The sequence below is a fragment of the Rhinoderma darwinii genome, chromosome 3 (genome assembly GCF_050947455.1).
Source record: "Rhinoderma darwinii isolate aRhiDar2 chromosome 3, aRhiDar2.hap1, whole genome shotgun sequence".
NCBI lineage: Eukaryota > Metazoa > Chordata > Amphibia > Anura > Rhinodermatidae > Rhinoderma > Rhinoderma darwinii.
In genome coordinates, this window is record NC_134689.1 from 24,171,444 (window position 1) to 24,187,147 (window position 15,704).

General features: G+C 44.1%; 1 protein-coding gene across 2 annotated transcripts in view; it reads right to left on the reverse strand.

The window, feature by feature from the left end:
- Positions 1-13,398: 13,398 nt before the first annotated feature.
- Positions 13,399-15,704, reverse strand: part of G3BP1 (G3BP stress granule assembly factor 1) — a 35,513-nt gene continuing 33,207 nt past the window's right edge. For both annotated transcript variants that reach the window (XM_075856134.1, XM_075856135.1), the window contains exon 12: positions 13,399-14,507. In XM_075856134.1, coding sequence (XP_075712249.1) covers positions 14,298-14,507 — 210 coding nt within the window. In that variant the 3' untranslated portion in view covers positions 13,399-14,297. The remainder of the gene's footprint in view (positions 14,508-15,704) is intronic.

Consider the following 15,704-nt stretch of genomic DNA (forward strand, 5'->3'; position numbering starts at 1 on the left):
CTTTTAATGTTGATGATTATGGTAACATTTAATGAAAACCCAAAATTTTGTGTCTCAGAAAATTTGAATATTATATAAGCCCAATTTCAAAAATAATTTTTAATACTAAAATGTTGGCCTACTGAAAAGTATGTCCAGTATCTGCCCTCAATACTTGGTCGGGTCTCTTTCTGCATGAATTACTGCATCAATGCGGCATGGAGGGGATCAGCCTGTGGCACTGCTGAGGTGTTATCAATGCGGCGTGGCATGGGGGCGATCAGCCTGTGGCACTGCTGAGGTGTTATCAATGCGGCGTGGCATGGAGGCGATCAGGCTGTGGCACTGCTGAGGTGTTATCAATGCGGCGTGGCATGGAGGCGATCAGGCTGTGGCACTGCTGAGGTGTTATCAATGCGGCGTGGCATGGAGGCGAACAGCCTGTGGCACTGCTGAGGTGTTATCAATGCGGCGTGGCATGGAGGCGATCAGCCTGTGGCACTGCTGAGGTGTTATCAATGCGGCGTGGCATGGAGGCGATCAGCCTGTGGCATTGTAGAGGTGTTATCAATGCGGCGTGGCATGGAGGCGATCAGCCTGTGGCACTGCTGAGGTGTTATCAATGCGGCGTGGCATGGAGGCGATCAGCCTGTGGCATTGTAGAGGTGTTATCAATGCGGCGTGGCATGGAGGCAATCAGCCTGTGGCACTGCTGAGGTGTTATCAATGCGACGTGGCATGGAGGCAATCAGCCTGTGGTACTGCTGAGGTGTTATCAATGCGACGTGGCATGGAGGCGATCAGCCTGTGGCACTGCTGAGGTGTTATGGAAGCCCAGGTTGCTTTGATATCGGCCTTCAGCTCGTCTGCATTGTTGGGTCTGGTGTCTCATCTTCCTCTTGACAATACCCCATAGATTCTCTATAGGGTTTAGGTCAGGTGAGTTTGCTGGCCAATCAAGTGCAGTGATACTGTGGTTATTAATCCAGGTATTGGTACTTTGGCAGTGTGGGCAGGTGCCAAGACCTGCTGGAAAATGAAATCAACATCTCCATAAAGCTTGTCAGCAGAGGGAAGCATGAAGTGCTCGAAAACTTCCCAGCTGTGTTGACTCTGGACTTGATATAACACAGTGGACCAACACCAGCAGATGACAAGGCCCCCAAACCAACACTGACTGTGGAAACTTCACACTGGACCGCAAGCAACTTGGCTTGAAGCCTCTCCACTCTTCCTCCAGACTCTGGGACCGAGATTTCCAAATGAAATGCAAAATATACTTTTTTACTTTTATCTGAAAAAAAGGCCTTTGGATCACTAAGCAGCAGACCAGGCTCTTGAAGCACTGACTCCAGCCGCAGTCCAGTCCTTGTGAATCTCACCCTGATTCTTGAATGGCATTTTATTGACAATCCTTTCATGGCTGCGGTTATCCTTGTTGCCTGTGCATCTTTTTCTACCCACACTTTTTCCTTCCTCTCAACTTTACATTGATATGCTTGGATACAACATTCTGTGAACAGCCGGTTTCTTTAGCAATGTCCATTTGTGGCTTACCCTCCTTGTGGAGGGCGTCAATGACTGTATTCTGGATAACGGTCAAGTCAGCAGTCTTCCCCATGATTGTGTAGCCTCCTGCACCAGACTGCTGGACCATTTAAAGGAGTAGGAAACCTTTGCAGGTGTTTTGTGTTGATTCGCTGATTAGAGTGTGACACCATGAGGCTACAATCTTCAACATTTACCCAATATTCTAATTTCCTGAGAGACTAAATTTTGGGTTTTCATTAACTGTTGCCATAATCAGCAACATTAAAAGAAAAAAATGCTGGAAAAAGATCACTCTGTGTGTAATGAATCTATATCATATATGAGTTCCACTTTTTGAATTGAATTACTGAAATAAATTAACTTTTTGATGATATTGAGAAGGACTGTATAATCAACTCATACAACAGCCCCATAGGATATGTTGCAGTCCTTTTTCGGACGGTTTGTATTTGACAGTCCAGTGTGATAAAATACCAGAGAATATACTGTGCACTTTCTAGTAAGTACCATATTATAGCGCTTCTAGTGCACTAATATACTGTGGTCATGTTTAGTTGCATTTTTCTATCCCATTTAGTCCTAGGCCTCCTAATCTGAATTTATTCTTTATGTAAGCCATGAAAGACGGAACAGACATCACCTCCAGCCGCTGGAGATTAAGATAAACGTTGTGGCACAGCTGGAGGCGATGTCTGTTGACTCTTCCATCGCTCCGATGATGGACCTGTGGGAGGAAGTCCCGTCACAGGGTGATCTCGCGAGATCACGCTGTGATGTGAAACAACCTGGGCATGAACAAACAGAAGTGGTTGGTCAGCGTCAATGTTTGTGGCTGCAATACCCCTTTAAATGATGGTGGCACATAGGAGTCCCTATGGTTCCATATTACAGAGAATTTAATTGGTGCCATATCACAGATTTTTACAATACAAATCCAAAGTACGGTTGTATGCATGAGGCCCACACCTATACTTTTTGTAGCGCTATTGATTGATTTTAACTATTGAGTGACCGCTGCAGTCCACAAGATTGCATTCAACTCAATGCAGCTGTAGTTCAATAGTTAAAATCAATTAGTAGCACTACAAAAAGTTTACTCTGTTGTATACACCTTAGTTAATCCTCTACCAAAAGGTCTATGGCCGATATTAGCACATCAATTAGTACCTCAAACCCCCAATTCAAGTGAATGGGGCGAACTAGCACTGTGGTCCCTACAGTCTTAGGATTGGTGGGGATTCCAACGGTCGGACGCCCACCGATCAGGAGGTGATGGCATATCCTTGCTACATGCCATCACTTCTAATGGGGGAAACCCCTTTAAGATATTTTATTAAACCCCACTATTGTGCAGTAACATTTCTTCTGTATAATCCTAATAGCTATTCACCAGGATCTTTGTAGTAGACTAAAACAAGAACTTAAAAGGGGATCGGTCACCAGGTCATATAAGTTGAACTAGTTTAGTGACCTGAACAGCGCGGTCTCCAATTCCAATGATATTTTTATTTTTTTCCTGGACCCCCCTCATTCCCAAAATATGGCCCACTGTTGTGTTGGCTCCCTTTATGCTAATTTGCTGTGAACTTCCCTCAAGCTGCCTCGTGCTGATAGGTCAGAATCAGAGGCAGGGAAGCTAGCTCCACCCTGTTGGCTAACTACACTAAATTAACATATAGGGAGCCAACACAACAGTGGGCCATATCTCTGGAACGAGGGGGTCCAGGAAAAAAAGAAAACCAGCGCTGGATTCAGGGAGACAGCGCTATTCGGGTCAGTAAACCAGTTTAACTTATTTGACCTTGTGACAGGTTCTCTTTAAATTTGTACGTGTATATCTGTCAGCCCTCCAGGCCTTTTGTATAAATATCAGTATATACTCGGATTATGACTCTCGATAGGACGTGAAGGTTCTCTCCCATCATACCCCATTGTTGTAGGAACTTTCCAATGCCAAGAGATGTAACAGAAACCAAGAGCACATTTGCTGTAAATGTGAGAGATTATAGTCTTGAGATGTTTTCAAGATGTGTCATTGGCGCCAAGTGCTTCCATATACTGCAGCTGCAATGGAGAGGAATAACGCAAACCGCTTTCTTTATGCAATTATTTTATAAAATGCCAGAGCAACGATAGAAAAATGATTCAGTAACAAGTACTTATAACCTTTTGCATGAGAAAGAGCAAAAGTTACGCAAATATTTTTTTGGCTTGTAAAAAATAAAAAATATAAAAAAATTAAATAAAAAATATTTACAGATAACTGAGTTTGAACATGGAATGTAGCATTTGTTGTAATTGTACATATAAATAAAAAATATATTTATTATCCCACGTACCATTCATCGCAATTCATATTGAAAATAAAGTTTTCTGAAATTTTTCTGTGTTGTGGATTTGTTATTTATTTGATACGTGTGAATGTCAGAGAATGAAAGGTGTGAGGACAATCCAACATTCTGTTCTGAATATTTTCCTAATATATTCTTATAGTGATCAGAGCTCCATTTTCTTGTACAGGGCTCCAAATCTCCTGCATTGACATAGAGTTAAATGATTAGAATTCTGGCTGCCAGCAGTCACCACTAGGGGCAGCTAAGGAGCACACTACACACTCTATTATTAATTTCAATGGATACATTTATGCAGTAAGCTCCCTCTAGTGGTGGCTGCATGCAGTCAGAATTTTTGGAATTTGGAGCTCTGTGTCAGAAAAAGAAATACAGATATATTAAAAAATTATTTGGCACAGAATTTTGGATGTAAAAAATAAATGGTATTCAAGAGTGGACGTTTGCTTTAATGGCGCATTATTAGAAGTACAGCTTCTGAAAGGTTTTCACAACTGGAGATATCAGAGATTCCTCATTCACATATTTGGCATTCGTATTCTTGCCATAGATAAATGGTTTGAGTCTCACAAAGTTTTTGCAAGTGCTGTACAAGTGCTCGCAAAGTTTCTGTACCACAGTGCTGTATAGAAGATCTGCCAACATCCTCTTCAGATCCCATGATGCAGACCATTTTAAGATCACAACAGCCTTTCCAATTTCTTGGACGAGCACCCATCTTGAGAATGGGGCTCCCTACTGTTGCTGGGCTCCAGCCACTGAGTTACGAGGTGCTAGGGCTTTCCAGAAACAGCCAAACTCTTTTTGCTTGCGCTGTTTTCAGAACTCCCATATAGGTGAATGGGAGTTACGTAAACATTGTAGCACAGCGAGCTACGTTGCTTCCATAACTACCGTTCACTTCTATGGGAGCCACGGAAACAGCGCAACTCCGCAAACTATTTCCACCACCATAAATGTCCGAGGGGGGGAATAACCCTTTAATTCAACATGGCGCTGACAGAACAGAATACTGACAAATACAGAGCTAAATAAAAACCGTTCAGTATCTCGCATCAGTATTTAGCCTTACACTTTAATATTCAAGCGTGAATGATGCCAGAATTGTCATCATAGGGACAGATTTTTCTAGACATCCGGTCAATAATTCCTTTGGGAAACGCTCTAGTCTCCCTCCAGCCTGAAAGAGTTGCTCATTATGAAGAATATGGAGGTAAGCGGTATGCTTTAGGTAGAGGGGCCCATACCTCACATTTCATTCCCATATTTGATGGATCGTTTAAGACCCCTCCCCTATCCACAAAGTATCGCCCACAAAACTTCTTGGAAACTCCCACTTTCCAGCATTTTTTGGAGGTCCATTAAGAGGGACCCCTTAAGGAAACTGCTCTGAAACGGTTGCATAGATAGCTATATAATGACACGTCCTGGCTGGCGCACATAAATAGTTCTATTATGCCATTATACCCAGCAATTTCCACTCAAAGCTTTCAAAAATCACATATAGTTTCATAAATCAGAGGTTAGGGCAGTAACCTGATGAATTGATTTTTATTTAGGGGTATTAGCAACACCACGATTCCACTGAAACTAAGGCCCCATGCACATGATCGTAAATACGCCCATAATTACAGGCCCATAGACTAAGGGTATGTTCACACGATGAGAGGCATTTACGTGTGAAAAGACAGACTGTTAACAGCTGCCTCGTTTCACACGTAAATGCTCCTCCTCGCATTTTGCGAGCCGTCTGTGACGCTCGTAAATCTTGAGCTGCTCTTCATTGAGTTCAATGAAGAACAGCTCAAATTATGTGGCAAAGAAAGAAGTGCCCTGCACTTCTTTGCCGAGGCACTCCATTTACGCGTCGTCGTTTGACAGCTGTCAAACGACGACGCGTAACTGACAGGTCGTCTGCACAATACGTCGGCAAACCCATTCAAATGAATGGGCAGATGTTTGCCGACGTATTGTAGCCCTATTTTCAGGCGTAAAACTAGGCATAATACGCCTCGTTTACGCCTGAAAATAGGTCGTGTGAACCCAGCCTTATATTGGCCATGGGTACCTTACCGTTTGCGTATGGGTAGGTGCCCGGGCTGTTGAAAAATATAGACCATGTCCTATTTCAGGCCATAATTACAGCACGGGCAGGCCTATAGAAATCTATGGGGCTCCCGTAATTACGGGAGCGTTGCTAGGCAACATCAGGGGATTTACATTTTTTATTAAAGAGAAGCAGAGAAAATGGCGTTTGAGCGATCCTGTGACCCTATTAAAGGTTTTGGACATGACTGACATCATTTACAGCTCCCCTTTTTTTTTTACGGGTCTGTAAATACGGATGGCACGGGTCCGTAAATACGGGTTAAAAACGTGTGACAAAGGACCCGTATTTAGGCCGGATTCACACAAGCGTGTATGTTTTGCACGCGTTGCACTTCCCTGTGTCATCAGTGTTGGCTGCGTGATTTTCACGCATATGCCATGCTTATGACACGCGGTTTTGAAGTTTAGAAAAAGAAATTAAGGAAGTGCTTTTATTTTTTCCTTCATTTCTTTATCTACTGTTGCGCAAAACACGGAAGTGCTTCCGTGTGCCGTGCGCGATTATCACGCACCCATTGACTTCAGTGACTGCGTGATGCGTGAAAAACGGCCAAGTATAGGACACGTTGTGAGTTTTACGCAGCGGACATACGCTGCGTGAAAATCACAGACTGCCTGAATGGGGCCATTAACTAACCTAGGTCCGTGCGCCACGCTTGATTTTCACACGCGTATCACGGACATAAAACACGTTCGTGTGAATAAGGCCTTACAGCTAGTATTTACGGGAGGGATTAAAAAAAACAGTCGTGTGAATGGGGCCTTACTTAGGGTTCTATGGTGATTTAAATCACTGACCTATTACTTTTCAGGAAGCCTTAGTTAGGCTTTGTTCACATCTGCGTCAGGGCTCCGATCAAGTGTTGTGTCAAGGGAACCCATGAACGGAACCCTGACTGAAACAAACGGAAACCATAGTTTTGCGTTTGCACCACCATTGATTTCAACGGTGACGGATCCGGTGCAAATGGTTCCATTTGTCACCGTCATGTAAGAGTTCTGTTGTTTTGACAGAATCAATACTGTAGTGGACTGCGCTATTCATTCCGTCAAAACATCAGAACCCTTACACAAAGGTGACAAACGGAAACCATTTGCACCGGATCCGTCACCATTGAAATCAATGGTGATGGGCTCCTCTGACGGAACGGTCCGACGGAACCCATGAACAGAGTCCCGACGCAGATGTGAACGAAGCCTTAGGAAAACGTTACGATTTCCTCCATAATTTAGTGATACATTCTGGGGGCATTTAAGAGCGGAGTTGTCCACATGCAGCACTGAACAGTCCAAGTCTCATTAGATTTTGACCTCTGTAACTTCCTCACAGTGGGTTCTCAACTCAGAAGCAGGAAGAATGTTAGGATCAATTTACACAGAGTTTTTTGGCGCGGATTTTGACACCGGAACCAGCGCCAAAAACCAGAAGTCACCCCCTATTGGTTTTAAACTCCTGAAGGAAATCTGAGGCATTTTTTTCTGTCTGCAAAAAAACTGTGTGAACAGGGACTTAGTGTGCAGCTGTGTACAGTGAAGATATCTGCTGCTATCTTAATACATGCTGGATGATGTTATATTAGCAACAACGAGGCAGCTTTCACACAGTTCGTCAGTATTTGTAACGAGGTGTAAATATTTCCATTATCGTTCACGCACCCTGTAGATAGCGCACCACACAGCCCCTTGTAGATAGAGGGGCCCCCCCCCCCCCCTGTAGATTGCACACCATACATTCCACCCGGTCGATAGCGCTACATACACCCCCCTCCCCTCCCTGTAGATAGCTCCATTGGGGCTCCCTCTAGGATTGTTATCCCCTCCAGTGTGTTGCCGACACTCTAGCCGGGGATTCCGCACCTAGATGAGCCCCTGACATCAACGTCCCAGTCAGGAGCTCCTCCTGGACCGGAATCCCCAGCCAGAGCGTTGCCAACCCTCTGGCCAGGGATTCCAGTGCTTTTAAGTGGCCCTTGACGTCACTGTCCATATATGGACGGCAACGATCTGGCCAGGGATTACGGTCCAGGAGGAGCCCCTGACATCACTGTCCATATATGGACACGGATGTCATGGTCTCCGCCAGGAGAGAATTCCCTAGCCAGAGCGTTGCCGACACTCTGGCCAGGGATTCCACTTCTAGAGGAAGCCCCAATGAAGCTATCTACAGGCTGGGGTGTGTGGGGCACTATCTAGGGGGTGGTACAATATACAGAGGGCACTGTGGCATCATCTAGCGGTGGCACTATCTACAGGAAGTGGGTGAGGCACTATCTACAGAGGGCACTGTGGCATTATCTACAGAGGGGAAGTCCAATCTTGATATTCTGGGGTTTACCACACAGTGCCAACTGCACAGCCATAATGCATTTAGCGACACACTGGAAAACTGTATTGTTAAAATAAGCACGTGGAAAAACCTCGTAAATTTCCGGTACGTTTAAACCTAGTGGTATTATTATAGTAATGTAGTATTATAGTAACGGAGTATTATAGTAACGTATGAGTTTTATTGCAGTAGAGTATTACTATAGTAATGTAGTATTGTTATAGTAGTTGAAATAACTAATTGATTCACAATATATTTGTATTGTATTGTATCAAATTTGAAAGTAACGCGGCCCGTCAAATTCAAATTTTTCATATGAGATGCCCATTTACCCGGCCGAGTTTGAGACCCCTGAGCTAGAGGGTGCGGCTGCTGGGTAATCTGAAGTTTCTCACTAGAAGCAACAAGGAAGGTAAATCCTGTCACAGCTTCTCTCCCTCAGTGTGGCTGCTGCTGGTTCTGTGTGTTTATAGTTAGACTGAGGGTATGTTCACACAGTGTTTTCAGGCATTTTTTTTTTTTAGGGTGTAAACACCTCAAAAAACACCTGAACGGAAGCTGCACGGCTCCAAACATCTGCCCTTTGATTTTTAATGGGAAAACTGTGTTTAGTTCATATGTTGCATTTTTTTGCGTGGTCGTTTGGAAAAATGGCGCGCAAAAAAATTCCCCGTAAAAAAAGCGCACGTCACTTCTTGAGCAGTTTTTAATTGAGTCAATAGAAAAACAGTTCCAAAAACAGCTGTAAAAAGCACATTAAAAAAAACGGATGAAAATCAGGGGCGGTTTTCCCTTGAAAACAGCTCTGTATTTTACGGCTGTTTTTTGTTAAACGTGTGAACATAGCCTTGGATTAACCTCTTACAAGCAGCTGTAGTCTCCTCCCGTCACTGGACAGCACAAACCAGAGAAATCCTATTAAATGGCTGATAAAACAACAATATTCTGTATGAAGTTCGAGCTTCTAAAGGTAAGCAAATTATTCACCTGAACCGCTTTTAGTCACGCACTTAATTTATCGGCTGGGTTTGAGATTCAGTTGGGGAATTTATGGTAATAGGTGAATTGGTTCTGTTCTTGCATTTTATGAAACAGCTAAACAGGTAAATGTTCGCTGGTCTGATAATCTATATTGAGAGTGCTGCCCTATATTAGCTTTTGGCATACACACCAATACTAACCATATGCAATGCATTCGCTGCTTCTACTGCAAGGCTGGAATCACACGAGCATGTTACGTCCGTAATGGACGGACGTATTTCGGCCGCAAGTCCCGGACCGAACTCAGTGCAGGGAGCCGGGCTCCTAGCATCATAGTTATGTACGACGCTAGGAGTCCCTGCCTCCCCGTGGAACTACTGTAATCATGTTTTCAGTACGGGACAGCAGTTCCACGGAGAGGCAGGGACTCCTAGCGTCGTACATAACTATGATGCTAGGAGCCCGGCTCCCTGCAGTGTGTTCGGTCCGGGACTTGCAGCCGAAATACGTTCCGTCCATTACAGACAGAATGTGCTCGTGTGAATCCAGCCTAAGCGTCGCTTTGCATCAGCGTTAAATATTCATTATAAAACAAGCTAACATCCAGCCCCAGCTTTCCGGAGTTTGATCGGTCTATTTATTAAAGCCTCTAGGTTGGAACGATGCAGGTGTTGCAGCTAAAACAAAAGGAGGTGTGCGACATTATCATGGCCACGTGTAACCAGCTTGAGGCCTCATTCACATGAACGTGTTATATGTCCGTGTGACGGCCATTACACTGCATAAAAGCACACAGAGTATCCGTCCTATGCGCTGCAGGGCATTCCAGCCGAAAAACCGCAGCAAATTGTGGTGCAGTTTTTCAGCTGGAATATCCGCTATGGAAAACTGCACATATAATAAAAAACTTGATACTTACGCAGCCAGGGCGATGTGTCCCGCTGCCGTCCTGAAGGCCGGCCTCTTGGGATGATGTTTCATCCCATGTGACTGTTGCAGCCTATTATTGGATGCAGTGGTCACATGGGATGAAACTTCATCCCAGGAGACCGACCTGGACGAAGAAAGACAGAATTCTGGGTAAGAATAAAAAAATTCCACTGCTTTTCCACCAAAAAAATGCGACATCTGCCATTTGTTGCGGGTTTTACCTGCCCATTGAATTTAATGTGGAAAACCCGCAACAAATAATCAACGATTACAATTGACCTGCTGCAGATTAAAGAAAAAACACACATGAAAAAAACACACACACACACACGCGGTTTCCCCCCCCCCCCCCCGATCAGCATTTACGCAGCGTGTGTATGAGGGGTGTTCAATCTCATCTGCTCTGCTGCTGCTGTATTATGCTGTGGATTTAGTTGAGGAAAATCCACAGCGTTTACGCTGCGTGTGAACCCGGCCATATAGTCAACGTTACCTGAAAGGGCTCATGCTCGCTGGCTGTATTACACATCAGATCCCATCTGAGCTCAGCCTTAGGCAGGATTCACATCTGCGTTCGGAGTTTCCATTGCTCTGTCTCAGGAGCAAAATAAACATACGAGAAGCTCGGAATCCGCTGAATGAAGGACGAAAACGATGGACTTTAATGGGTTCTGTCCGAATTTTACCGGCCCACAGTAGTGCAGAATGCGTCGCAATTTTGTCTGGCAATAACAACGTCATCTGTGACGGAGGACCCTAACGGAGCCCCTTATAGATACAACCATGAGAACGAAGCACAAAGCAAATGTCCACATGTGATTGTGTAGAATAATTCTAAAACAAAGAACTGGAGAAGCTTTGTAACTTATACTGGGCCTCGGTTACACATTACATTGGCTCACCACAAATTTTTTTTTTTTTTTACAGACTACTAGAATTTATCTCAATGGAAGACGTTAGGAAGAAGCTGGAGTTGACATACATTTCACCTTTAAAACAGTCTGCGCCATTTTCTAGATAACAGACGGTATAAAGTGGCATTTCACGTTTAGAAGCACCTCAGTTATTGTGGTAACAACTTGGAATTGCTAAATATAAAAACCAGTACAATCTGATATACAAATACCTCATGGTTGCCCTCCAGGGGTCACCAGCAGACTACAATGAATAAAATGGAAAGCGCCACATAGAGCAATATGAAAACAAGTAATGGATAAATCCACTGAGCGGACAGAGCAGGCGCAACTCTGGGGTGTACGTGTAGATGTAATACCGGCCCACCGTTCAGCACGGCTGGAATCCGAGACCAATGCAATAAAGGGCAAAAAAAAATATGCAGGATGCAATGTGCGCCACCAAATGTATGAAAAAGGAGTGGAGGCATCACACACACAAAAGTTAAAAAAGCATTTAATTCACGTACTACGCGTTTCGAACTCGTTCTGACAAAGTCTACGTCAACACCTGTGTGTACCTGATGAAGAGATCAGAACGACCTCGAAATAAGTAGTCAGTGGATGAAATGTTTAACGGCTTTCAAGTTCATGATTTCTCTACTTTTGCTTTTTCTACCTTTGGTGGCGCCCTTTAGATCCTGCATCTTCTCTTTTTTGATAATTTACCAGTAGACTGCAGGCACCATCTAAAACAGGAGCTTGTATCTTTCTGACTGCATCTGCAGGGAATACAAATTCGAACCGAATATTACAAATATTTTGGTGCAGTTACCTAGTCGAGGCACACACATGGGCTGGGAGCATTCCTGTGTGCACCTTTCAAAAAAAACAAAAAAAAAAAAAAGACCCTAAATGCTAACCCATTTTATTGAACTTTAAAAAGGATACCAAACTGACTTCCTGTCAGCCACCACTAGAGGGAGCTCAGAAGTTTGCTGCATTTGTCTTATACATTATAGTCAAAAATAGTATGCAGTAAGCTCCCTCTAGTGGTGACTGAATGTAGCCAGAGATTTATCATGTAACTATGGGTATGCAGAGAATTTGGAGCTCTAAGCCCTACAGAGAAGAATTTTACCTAAAAAGGACATGGTGTTAAGGTGGGTGTTCACGTTAAGGCCTGATTTACACGAGCGTGTGCGTTTTGCGCACGCAAAAAACGCGTTTTGCGTGCGCAAAAAAACGCAGCGTTTTGCGTGCGCAAAAAAACGCAGCGTTTTGCGTGCGCAAAAAGCACTTGACAGCTCTGTGTCATCAGTGTATGATGCGCGGCTGCGTGATTTTCGCGCAGCCGCCACCATAGAGATGAGGCTAGTCGACGTCAGTCACTGTCCAGGGTGCTGAAAGAGTTAACTGATCGGCAGTAACTCTTTCAGCACCCTCGACAGTGAATTCCGATCACAATATCGAGTAACCTGTTTAAAAAAAAAAAAAAAAAAGTTCGTACTTACCGAGAACTTCCCGGCCGTTGCCTTGGTGACGCGCCTCTCTTGACATCTGGCCCCACCTCCCTGGATGAAGCGGCAGTCCATGTGACCGCTGCAGCCTGTGCTTGGCTTGTGATTGGCTGCAGCTGTCACTTGGACTGAATTGTCATCCCGGGAGGTCAGACTGGAGGAAGAAGCCGGGAGTTATCGGTAAGTCAGAACTTTTTTTTTTTTTACACGTTCACGTATATTGGGATCGGAAGTCACTGTCCAGGGTGCTGAACCAGTTTAACTCTTTCAGCACCCTGGACAGTGACTGTCTCCTGCCGGGTTTTTAGTCAAAACGAGTTCGGCCGAACCCGGTGAAGTTCGGTTCGCTCATCTCTAAGACACTCGGTTCGGATGTTTGTAAACAGAAAAGCACGTGGTGCTTTTTTGTTTACATTCAGTTTGACAGCACTAGCACGAATCACGCAGTTCGCACGGAAGTGCTTCCGTGCGGCATGCGTGGTTTTTACGCACCCATTGACTTCAATGGGTGCGTGATGCGCGAAAACCGCACGATTATAGAACATGTCGTGAGTTTTACGCAACGCACTCGCGCTGCGCAAAATTCACGCATTGTCTGCACTGCCCCATAGAGTAATATAGGTGCGTACGACACGCGTGAAAAGCACGCGCGTATATTACGCTCGTGCAAATGAGGCCTAAAGCTGGTTTCAGATTTCAGTAGTATGGCCCATATAAAAACCACAGATGTACAGAGTGTTGGGATTCTGAACACAAGCTTCATTTTTTATGCATTTTATTTTTTAATAACTTGCTCAGACTGGAATGAGAGATAAATAGAAGGCACAACAATTTTGCTCTTTTTGAAATTTTTGTTTTTTACAAATACAAACTAAAAACCATGAGGAAAAAAATAAAAATAAAACCCTATCAAAAAATTCACAAATTCATTGTGTTTTAAAGTCAAGTAGCTAGACATTTAAAACCGATCCCAAAATTTGGATGGTAAAACAGTAGTTTACAGAATTATTTTTCAATTCCATGATGGCGCGTATATAAAAAAAAAAGTTAGTATAGAAATTCCAATGATCACCCTTTATTCTTACGAAGTAAAACAGCATGGCTGGAGAGTGTAAGCAGCTGCTCTAAGCCACTTGTGTCTTCATCACTTCTCCCAGCTTCAAAGGATATATATATATACTACTCTCAACTCCTGAATACTGTGCCAAGGGTTTGCCTTTCTACAAAGGGCATTGAGTAAAGTGTCAAATTTTCCATCAGTCAGAAACCCAGATGCTATACCAGCATTCACAATCACTGGTGGATTTGCCCAATATCAGGTAATGTTCCATTGTATCTGACTCCTGAAAACAGGATTAGGATTAATTTTTCTTTAGTCCTTTTATCCCCTAAAAAGAAATTGTCCAACAAATGCTGGATTCTGGGAAGTGGATCGAGAAGAGTGGGAAAAATAAAATTGAATTTAAAAAAAAAAAAAAAAAAAAAAAATGTAAAATTGCAACACATTTGGGATGGGACAGGTGAAGTGAGGCAGTCCGTCACGTTGGGACAATATGCCAAGACATCCAAGACCCAAGTTTCAGAAGGCTGCAGGACAGAAGAGGGCTGTACCCAATTTGATGTTAGAAGCCACTCAGAGAAACAAATAAAAACAAAATCACTGGCGTGGACCTTGAACACCTCTTCCAGCCCCGAAACCAGGCTTCTGTGACATTGCACCACGTGGTGGTCCTCTCAGCCCTCCTCCAAGGCCTCCACGTGGACCTCCAGGACCACGGGGCCTCTCGCCACGACGGTCACCCTCTCTAGCTGCACGGGTTTTCTTCTCTTCCACATTTAGGCGGACATCTCCACGAAACATGATTGGCTGTGTGAAGAACAACATTACCAAATTAAATTTGTGAAAAAAATTTGGTCCTGGTGGTTTTATAGTAGCAAAGCCTTAAGGGTAGGAACACACACGGCGTAAACACTGCAGATTTTCTGCAACGGATTAATTGCAGAAAATAGAAAGCGTATTACAGTAGCAGCAGTGTGGGTGAGATTTCAACAAATCTCGTTCCCACACTGCGGTGAACATCCGCCTAAAAAAAACGCACATAAATTGATCTGCGATGCGGTTACTTCAACCGCAGCATGACAATTAATTCTGTGGCTACGCAGCTCTTCTGTTGCGGGTTTACCCATTGAATTCAATGGGGTGCTTAAACCCGCAACAAAGCAGTGTGTTGCAATATTTGCTGCAGAATCACAGCGATGTGCTGCAAAAAAAAAAAAAAAAAAAAAGTTATACTTGCCCAGAGTACCCTGCTACTTCTCCAGTCAGGCCTCCCTGGATGATGTGGCAGGCCAGGTGAGCGCCGCAGCGTCACATGGCTTGCAACGTCACTCTAGGAGGCCAGACTACGTGCCGAGAAGAGGGAGGGGGCAAGTATGAAAGTTTTTTTGTTTTTTTTTTCCGGCGCCCCTTCGCAGCAGAAATTCCGCTGGAAAAACATATCACAATGTGGTGCCATTTTCCGGATGGTATTCCCTGTGATGTTCAGGGCGGATACGCTGCGCAGATTAACGCAGTGTGTGTTCCTACCCTAAAGGGGTATTCCAGCCTCCAGCATTTTTTTCGAACCTATCTATTGTATAGGTGAAAAACGCTAGATCGGTCGGGGGTCCGAATGCTGTTGCCGTCAGTCATATAGACTTTGAATGAAGTGGCACCGTGCATGCCCAGACTCAGCTGAATTCAAAGTCCTCCTAGCTGCCGTTTTGTGGCTGGAACCATGACTGGGTGCCCGCTCTAGCAATCGTTTTGGGTTCCAGTAATTGGACCCACACCAATCTAGGACTTTTCACCTATCCAGAGGATAGGTGAAAAAGGCTAGAGGCTGGAATACCCCTAAAGTCTTTAGCTGACTAAACATACAAGATAGCTGCCGATTGAACACTCATTCAACTAACCGCTTCACCCCTAGACTCCCCCACAAACATTCATAATTAGCTAAGCATGTGTGTTCATTCGATACAGAAGATTAAGACTAGTCACCAATCCTTGCCCCACTTAGTCTGC